At 59.3% G+C, this 9,239-nt stretch overlaps 1 protein-coding gene, 1 long non-coding RNA gene and 1 pseudogene across 3 annotated transcripts; 1 reads left to right on the plus strand and 2 right to left on the minus strand.

The window, feature by feature from the left end:
* Window positions 1-1,435: 1,435 nt before the first annotated feature.
* LOC146420268 (uncharacterized) lies at window positions 1,436-3,522 on the plus strand (annotated as a pseudogene). The gene is made up of 2 exons (XR_014849226.1): window positions 1,436-1,684; window positions 2,272-3,522. The product of XR_014849226.1 is annotated as an uncharacterized LOC146420268 (transcript).
* Window positions 3,523-4,978: 1,456 nt separating this feature from the next.
* Window positions 4,979-7,001, minus strand: LOC146420269 (uncharacterized). Its single transcript, XM_085048450.1, has 2 exons — window positions 6,464-7,001; window positions 4,979-5,745 (listed from the first exon to the last, which is right to left on the minus strand). Exon 2 carries the CDS (start codon window positions 5,716-5,718, stop codon window positions 5,062-5,064), a length of 657 nt encoding a protein of 218 aa, XP_084904576.1. The 5' UTR covers window positions 5,719-5,745; window positions 6,464-7,001; the 3' UTR covers window positions 4,979-5,061.
* Window positions 7,002-7,287: 286 nt separating this feature from the next.
* On the minus strand, window positions 7,288-7,666 carry LOC146420270 (uncharacterized). Its single transcript, XR_014849227.1, has 2 exons — window positions 7,560-7,666; window positions 7,288-7,458 (listed from the first exon to the last, which is right to left on the minus strand). It is a non-coding gene; the product is annotated as an uncharacterized LOC146420270 (long non-coding RNA).
* Window positions 7,667-9,239: the final 1,573 nt, after the last annotated feature.

Below are 9,239 nucleotides of genomic sequence, written 5' to 3' on the forward strand. Positions count from 1 at the left end.
TCTCTACAATTTTTCTACTACAAATATTGTTTATCTCTGCTTATCTCTCTCTCTAGACAGTTCTCTTGCTCTCACCCCCTCCCTCATAAGAAGATGTTTTCAGCCCCCTTCCCTCTTTCCAAACCAACAGCACGGGCAGGGGGCAGGGTGAGGGGTTTGTTCTCTGCTCAGTCCATCAGGGAGAGGGGTCCTCTACTTAGCCACGGGGTCCTTCCCACGAGAGACAGTCCTCTGGGAACTTCTTTGGCATGGCTCTGATCTCACGAGCAACATCTCACCCGAATTCTGCTGCAACATGAGTCCTCTTGTCCATAAGGTGCAGACTCTGCCAAGCCGAGGCCAGGCTGCTTCCATGCCAGGAGCAAAGAAAAGGCCTTTCTCTCCCTTGCAAGACCTTTGCAGCTTGAACTCTTTAGATGAGACTCTCTCTGGATCACAGCTTCCTCCAGGCATCCACCTGCTCCTCTGGCGTGGGCTGTAGGTGGATTTCTGCACCCCTGTGGGCTCCATGGGCTGCAGGGGAACCTCCTGCTCCTCCCGTGGACTTCAGCACGGCTAGCAGAGGGTTTTCAGCTCCGGAGCCTGGAGGACCTCCTCCCCCACCTTCTCCACTCACCTTGGTGTCTCCATGTTGTTCTCCCTTCATATATTTTTACCTCCTCCTCCTCCTCTAGCTACAAAGAAGTGTGTGTCTACTTTTGTTTTTACTATTTCATAAATACGTTTTCACAGAGGCATAAATAGAACCTCTAATTGACCCAAACCTGGCCAGCAGCATCTCCATCAGTTTCAGAGGTATCAGAGATTGACTCTGCTGGACTTGATGAAAAACTACCAAAAATTTCACTCAGAACACACACAGGAGCCATCTTTGTGCCACTCCCCACCCCTCAGATACTTCTTCAGGCTTACTACACCAGCTACTGAGGGGTTTAAATTTCTCTTAGATGTTAAAGATACCTTGCTGATGTTCTGGGCCACTCAAAACCACTGCAGTCCCCAAGTGTCACCTCGCTCTGCGGGGCCTTGGGTGGCAGCTGAACCCCGACACGGCATACAGCGAACCCCAGAAAAGGCACTGAGACACCCTGAGCCCCCCAGAACCTCCAAACCCCATAGAAAAAGAGCCCCGCGAAAAATAGCCCCGTGAAAATGAGCCAATGGGAGAAGGCGTTGAGCGATTCTGATCCTACCCGAGCTCGCGGCGCTGATGACTCTCCAGTTCCCAGGCAGACCCGCAGCGCCCAGCGCTCCCCACCCCAACCCCACCTGCGCCGCCCCCTCGCCCCCAGCGCTTCCCGCCAGGCCAATTTGGGGAGGGGGTGCGTGGGGGGAGCCCAGGCCTGGCCCGGAGCCCAGCGCTGCCCCAGCCCGACCTGCCGCGGCTCCATCCCGGCTCCTCCCGCAGGATGCGACGGCGTGGGGAAAAGGGTGGGCGCTGGGCTTGGGGGGAGGAGGAGAAGGGATGGAGGAGGAGGAGGAGGGATGAGGAAGGAGCAGGAGAAAGGCCGGAGATCCGAGGAGGAGGAGGCGGGAGGAGGAAGAGCCGGGGGAGGATGAAGATGGGGAGAGGAAGAGGAGGAGCAGGAAGAGGTTGGAGAGAGGAAGAGGAGGAGCAGCAGAAGCAGCGCGGAGCTCTTTGTCTGTCGCGGCCCCGGGAGCATCGTCGCCCCGCATGCCGCAGGTGAGGGCGAGGAGAAAGTCGCCCCAAATGTCTCGGGGGTCCCCGAGCGGCGTTTTTTCTGGGCGGGTGTTTGGAGCTCGCAGCTTCCGGGATTTTTTTATTCAACAATATTGTATTAATTAGCTGAAGGAGAAGGTGGTGGGATTTTGTAGAAGGAAGGGGAGGAGGAGAAGTGAGAAGAACAAGAGTGTGAGGAACAGTAAGGATAGAGGAGGAGCAGCAGGTAGAGGAGGCAGCCCAAGGTTCCAGCACTCCCTGTATCTGCAGCCCCCCACAAGGAGCAGGTGACTGGGGAGGGGGTTCCAGGATTTTCCTGGAGCCTAAATTTTGGTGTTTGTGAGGTTTGTTGGGGTGAATGCTCATGCTTTGGGTTTTTTTGGGCGTGATTCTTCATATTCTGGGGGGGCTTTTGGCTGAATCTTGATGGTTTTGGAGTTTAGGGTCTGTGTCTTATGTTTCTGGGATATTTGGGAATCTTGTTGGTTAGTGGTTTTTGCAGCCTTAAATCTCCTGGAGACTTGCAGAGCTGGAGCTGGGCAGGAGGATCCCCCAGGGCAAGGCCCTCAGCCCTTGTTTTTCCCCCAAAGCAGGATTTGTCATTGGCAAGGCATGGCCAGATGGAGGAGGAGGAAAAGGCCCAGAGATGCAGCCGGAGCTCGGAGCTGGGGGAGAAGCCTGAGGGCAGAGAGAAGCCCCACAAGTGTGGGGAATGTGGGAAAAGCTTCAGGTGGAGATCTCACCTGATTCGGCACCAGTGGATCCACACTGGGGAAAAGCCCTACGACTGTGGGGAATGTGGAAAAAGCTTCAGGCAGAGATGTGAGCTGATCACGCACCAGATGATCCACACAGGAGAAAAGCCCTATGATTGTGGGAAGTGTGGGAAGAGCTTCAGCCAGATGTCACACCTGATGCGGCATCAGGTGATCCACACCGGGGAAAAGTCCTACGATTGTGAGGAATGTGGGAAAAGCTTCGGGGACAATTCCTCTCTGAGTAAGCACAAGAAGATCCACACCGGGGAGAGACCCTATAAGTGTCCAGAGTGTGGGAAGAGGTTTCAGACCAGCTCCCATCTCCTCGTCCATGAGCGCATTCACACCCAGGAGAGGCTCTTCTGCTGCCCTGACTGCGGGAAGGGCTTCAAGCAAAACTCCACCCTCATCACCCACCGGCGCATCCACACTGGGGAAAAGCCCTATGAGTGTGGGAAGTGTGGGAAAAGCTTCACGCTGATGTCCACCCTGATCCAGCACAAGAGGATCCACACCGGGGAGAGGCCCTATGAGTGTCCAGAGTGTGCTAAAAGGTTTCAGACCAGCTCCTATCTCCTCCGCCATGAGCGCATTCACACTCAGGAGAGGCCCTTCCGCTGCCCTGACTGTGGGAAGGGCTTCAAGCAAAACTCCCACCTCATCAGGCACCAAATGATCCACACAGGGGAAAAGCCCTACAAGTGTGGGAAGTGTGGGAAGAGCTTCAGCCAGATGTCACACCTGATGCGGCACCAGGTGATACACACTGGGGAAAAGGCCCTATGAGTGTCCCGAGTGTGGGAAGAGCTTTTCCAGGAGCTCTCACTTGACTCGGCACCAACAGAGGCACAAGTGAGGGAAGACCTGCGAGTGTCCCGAGTGCAGGAAGAGCTTCATTGCTGCTCCAACTCCATCCCCAGTGGGAAGATCTGCAGTGGATGATCCCCAGTGATCCCCGCTGGGCAGAATCCTGGTGACTCTCATTCCAGGTGATCCCCGTCAGATGGGGGAAATATTTTTTAAATGGTCAAATTTTCCTTCTTCTCTTGCTCTGAGTTTGTTAGCAATAAATTCAATTCACATCTCCAATTGCGAGCCTTTTTTGTGCACAAAGGTGTTTGATGAGGGATCTCTTAGCCAGGTCCTTCTATCAACTCAGGAAGCCTTGGTTCAATTTTGTCTCCCCATGGCGGCTGTGCAGGGCAGTGAGAGAGCAGCTCTGCTGGGTGCCTGGCATGGGGCCAGCGTCACCCCACTGCAATGTGCCATGGTCTTGCGTGGCCCTGTGCTCTGGAGCCAGCGCTGGTGTTGCTTTTTCCTTCCTGATGATTTTCTCTTTTGCATCAAAGGCTTGTGAAGTGCCCCCGCTGTCTCTGGCGTCCCCTGGGCGCCGGCAGCCGCGTCCCTTGGCCTGCTCCCCCTGGGCCGTTGCAGGGCGGCTGGCTGGGAGCTGCCGTGGGGGCCGTGGGGCTGCCCTGGGGGCTGCGTGCCGAGGCGGGGCCGGGAGGTGCGGAGAACTTGGTCGCTGTTTGCAGAGCAATGGCGCCTTGGGCCCGGGCCCGTTGCAGGGCTGTTCCTCATGTGCGGCTTTGGCCTCGGCCAGCCCGGGGGGCACTGAGAGCTCGAGGCTTGGGCTGTGCGCTGTGCAGAGCCCGCGCCTCGCTGCCCTTGGCTGGCTGTGCTGTCACTCGGAATTGTCCCAGCGCAATTGCTGCTTGGTGCCAGCGAGCGGGGACAAGGCCGGCGCCGGTGTCGCCCCCAGGCAGGCAGGCAGGGCTTTAGTGGGGCAGCAGTGGCGCCATGGTGGGAGCGTGTGTGCGGCCCGGGAGCGGCGGCGGAGCTCGGAGAGGCTGTCCCAGCGCAGGTGGGAGCCGCGCTGGCTTGTGCCGGGGCTCGGGCTTGCTGCGGGCAGATGGAGGGGATGGAGGGGGCAGCAGGGGGGCTGTGGCGGCTTCGTTCTCCTGTTGAAGCACCGAATTGACTCCAAAACTCAGATGAAGTTACGAAGTAGGTATGTGTTTATTCCTGCTGGGGTGCATGGGGGGTAGCCCCTCCAAAGGCATGCACACCTCAGCAGCACTTCACTAGGTTTATATCAGGTTACAGGTTACATATGCATAAAGTTAGACAAAGCCCCTATACATATTCATTACCTATCCCCGCTTCGTATTATAATGAGTTCAATGTTCATTTAAATATGCTTGTGCAAGCACAGTGTCTCAGATTAATTGTGGTCAAGGGTCCCAAATGGTTAATGATGAGGTAATCAATAGTCTTCCTCACAATGAACTCTTCACCTTGTTCCCTTGCACATGCTCCCTTGGTTCTTGGTCCAAGTCCAAGCCTGAGAACCCACCTGTACTGGTTCAGGGTCCAAGGGTGGGATGCTCAGTTACACTCAGTGTTTTTTCTCAATTATTTGGCTCTCTACTCTCTATCCTCCCCGATACTAGGTAGGCACAAAATCATTAAGCGAATCACAAATTGCCTCCAGCAGGAAAATCTTAGTAAATCGTTATCCAATCTCTGGCCTTCTAAATCAGTTCAAAAGTTATTATTATCGAACTTCCAGCTCTTTTAAATTAATAATTTCTATTTTACCCTAACTCAGAAGGCCTTCCTTCACTTGTGCCTCTTCTGGTGTCGGGTCAAGGCAGACCTCTGTGAGAAGCTCTCGCCACACTTGGGACACTCGTAGGGCTTTTCCCCAGTGTGGATAACCTGGTGCTGCATCAGGGTGGACATATGGCTGAAGCTCTTCCCACACTTCCCACAGTCATAGGGCTTTTCCCCACTGTGGATGCGCCGGTGGGTGATGAGGGTGGAGTTTCGCTTGAAGCCCTTCCCGCAGTCAGGGCAGCGGAAGGGCCTCTCCTGGGTGTGAATGCGCTCATGGAGGAGGAGATGGGAGCTGGTCTGGAACCTCTTCCCACACGTGGGACACTCATAGGGCCTCTCCCCAGTGTGGATCTTCTTGTGCTGGAACAGGGTGGAGCTCTGGCTGAAGCTCTTCCCACACTCCCCACACTCATAGGGCTTTCCCCCTGTGTGGATCATCTGATGCTGCATCAGGGTGAACATCTGGCTGAAGCTCTTCCCACACTCCCCACACTCATATGGCTTTTCCCCAGTGTGGATCCTCTGGTGCCGGATAAGCCCAGATTTCCACCTGAAGCTTTTCCCACATTCCCCACACTTGTGGGGCTTCTCTCTGCCCTCAGGCTTCTCCCCCAGCTCCGAGCTCCGGCTGCATCTCCGGGCCTTTTCCTCCTCCTTCATCCGGCCACGCCTTCGCAATGACAAATCCTGCTTTGGGGGAAAATCAAGGGCTCAGCGCCTTGCCCTGGGGGTTCCTCCTGCCCACCTCCAGCTCTGCTACTCTCCCAGGGGTTTGTGTCCATAAAAACCCCAAACCACCACCATTCACCTCAAAACCCTCACAGCATTTTCCCCTCTCTGCTCTTTTCACTTTGGCCTCCTCAGGGTCTCCCTTCCCTGCACTCATGGGGCTCCCGTGGCTCCCGGGCTTCCCTATTTTCCAGGGTCCCGCTTAGGGATCATCCGGGGGCTTTGGGGGTCCCAGGGGTCCCTTCTCCCCTCATTCTCTGCTCCGCGCTTCCAGGGATCCCAGGCTTCCCCCTTAGCCACGCTCCCCCCTCTCCAGCCTGCCGGGGCTCCCCCAGCTCCGCCATCGCCCCTCTCCGCTCACCCCACTCCGGGGCTCCCGCCCTTCCCCTCCACCGCTCTCCCGGGGGGACCCCATGCCCCATGTCCCCCTCCCACCCCGACACCGGGCCGTGCCCACCTGCAGCCCCCAAAATATCCCTCAAAGGGCCACACTGGCGCCTCAGCTTTGCCCTTCCGCCACATCCAAACGTTCCCCCCGCACAATCAAACCCTCCCAGCGACCCTTCACGAGATTTGGGGCTCAATCCCGGAAGCTGCGAGCTCCAAACACCTGCCCAGGAAAAACGCCGCTCGGGGACCCCCGAGACATTTGGGGCGACTTCCTCCTCCCCCTCACCTGCGGCGTGCGAGGCGCCGATGCTCCCAGGGCCGCGGCAGACAAAGAGCTCCACGCTGCTTCTGCTGCTCCTCCTTTTCCTCTCTCCAACCTCTTCCGGTTCCTCCTGTTCCTCACTCCTCCTTCCTCCTCCCGCGGCTCCTCCTCCTTCCTCCTCCCGCCTCCTCCTCCTGCTCGGATCTCCGGCCTTTCTCCCGCTCCTTCCTCATCCCTCCTCCTCCTCCTCCTCCATCCCTTCTCCTCCTCCCCCCAAGCCCAGCGCCCACCCTTTCCCCCCCTTTTCCCCACGCCGTCGCATCCCGCGGGAGGAGCCGGGATGGAGCCGGGGCAGGTCGGGTTGGAGCAGCGCTGGGCTCCGGGCCAGGCCTGGGCGCCCCCCACGCGCCCCCTCCCCAAATTGGCCTGGCGGGAAGCGCTGGGGGCGAGGAGGGGGCGCAGGTGGGGTTGGGGTGGGGAGCGCTGGGCGCTGCGGGTCTGCCTGGGAACTGGAGAGTCATCAGCGCCGCGAGCTCGGATTGGATCAGAATCGCTCAGCGCATTCTCCTATTGGCTCATTTTCGCGGGGCTATTTTTCGGGGCTGTTTTTCTATGGGGTTTGGAGGTTCTGGGGGGCTCAGGGGGTCTCAGCGCCTTTTTTGGGGTTCGCTGGGTGCCGTGTCGGGGTTCAGCTTCCTCGGAAATGTCCCCAGAGCGGGGTGACACTTGGGGACACACGGGGTCCCCATTCCCGATCCATCCCGCGGTCAGTTCTGTCCCCCAGTCACAGCCCCACCGCGGGGTCCCCCCAAGTCCCTCCCCAGTGCCCCCCAGGAAACGCGACCGGAGCCAACTGGGAAGCTTTATTGGGAGCACTGGGAGCAGCCGGGCGGGGTCAGAGTGACAGCAGGGCTGGGGGGACACACGACCCCCCAAAATCAGCATGGGGACAGAGCGGGGGGACCCGGCCGGGCCCGAGGCCACAGTGAGGGGCTGCGGCCGGCGGCGGCTCAGGAGCTCTATGGGCAGAGAAAAGGGGGTGACACCGGGCTGGGGGTCCCCGGGGGGAGCACAGCTGCTCCGGGGCAGAGGGGACAGGACCCCCGGGACCCCCCCTCACCTTCTTGCGCAGGTAGAAGCCGAGCCCCAGCGCCAGGAAGACGAAGCCCAACACGAAGCCCCCGATCCCCGTCAGCGTCTTGCTGCGGGCAGCGTCCGGCGGCATCTGTGGGGGTCAGCAGGGCTCAGGACCACCAGAAACCTCTCACCGACACCCCAAGCCCCTCCAAGCACCCTCCCAGTCGCCCCCTGCCCACCCAGGAGCCCCTGAAACCTCCTCCCGATCCATTCCCAGCCTCCCCAGGACACGCCAAAGCCCCTCCCGTCCCTCTCAGCACCCCACAACCCCTCCCAGTTGCCGCCCACCGCCCCAGGACCCCCAAACCCTCTCCCAGTCCCTTCCCAGCCCCACCAGGACTCACCAAGGTCCCTCCCAGTCTCTTCCAAGCACAACCAACCTCATTCCAACCTTTGTTTTTCCATCCCCAATCTCCTTCCAGCCCCTCCAGCCTCACTCCAACTCCCTCCCAGTTCCCCCCAGCACCCCCGAACTCCCTCCCAGTGCCCACCAGCACCCCCAGAACCTCCTCCCACCCTCCCCAACATCCTTCCAACCCCCTCCCAGCCGTCCCACACCCCAAGCCCCTCTCCCACTATAAACCAGCCTCTCTCCACCTCCCTCCCAGTTCCCCCCCAGCACAGCCCAATCCCCCTGCCAGCCCCCCCAGTGCCTCCCCCGCTCCCCCCGGCGCTGTGGGCTCTGGCCGTACCCCAGTGCCGCTTCAGGGGCTGCTCCAGGCTGACGTGCTCCACCTGGCAGGTGTAGGTGACCCCGCACCTGGGGGGCGTTTCCAGCAGCACCAGCAGCTGGTAGGTCCAGTCCCCGTTGGGGAGCAGGTCGGTGGTCATCACTTGCTCTGAGAGCTCCTGCTGGCCCTGGAACCACCTCAGCTGCACCTGCGCAGGGTAGAAATCCATCACGGAGCACAGCAGGCGGCCGGGCTCGGGCTGGGAGCTCGAGGGCACCAGCGAGATGGACACGCTGGGATGGTCAGAGGACTTGGGGATTCCCCCAGTGCCGCCCAAGCCGCAGGGAATTGCTCCAGGGATCGAGTGCTGGGGAAAAAGGGAGTCACCCTTCTTGCATCCCAACCCCACGTTTTCCTCCCCTGTCCTCCTTTTTCCCACCATTCCCCCTACCCACAGACCCTTCGAAACTCAATTTGGGTGTCCCATCTCCCTCCTGCTCTCTTTCAGGGTCTGAGCTCCCTCTTTAGCCCTGCTCGTCTGCCCCTTCTCCATCGTCCCCCAATGCCCAACCCTCCTGCCCCGTGCTTGGTTTTGGGAATTCCCAGCCCTTCCTGCTCAGTCTGGGTGTCCCAACCCCCCTTTCACTCAACTTGGGCAGCTCCTGGCAGCTTTGTTCTGGGAGCAATCCCTGAGTTTGGGGAATTTTGGGATGCAGTTTTGGAGGGGGACAGCTCTGTCTGCCTTTCCCCTCCCTGCTGTGGCCTCTCAGCTGCCCCTGACACCCTGGGGTGCTGGGATTTCCTTCCTGGGGACAAGGATGTTCATTCCCTTCCAGGAGCCCAATGCCCGCCTGGGAGTCCATCCAGCTCCTTGATCAGCTGCCCCAGAGCCTCTGCCAGGTCTCCCAGCACAGCCAGAGCTGCTCAGCTGGGGGTTCCCTAAGCCCTCAGTGACCCCCAAGTCCCTGCCAGGAACCCTCAGCTCCCTCAAA

Source organism: Lichenostomus cassidix, unplaced genomic scaffold, assembly GCF_008360975.1.
Source record: "Lichenostomus cassidix isolate B80296 unplaced genomic scaffold, HeHo_3.0 HiC_scaffold_137, whole genome shotgun sequence".
NCBI classification, from domain to species: Eukaryota; Metazoa; Chordata; class Aves; order Passeriformes; family Meliphagidae; genus Lichenostomus; species Lichenostomus cassidix.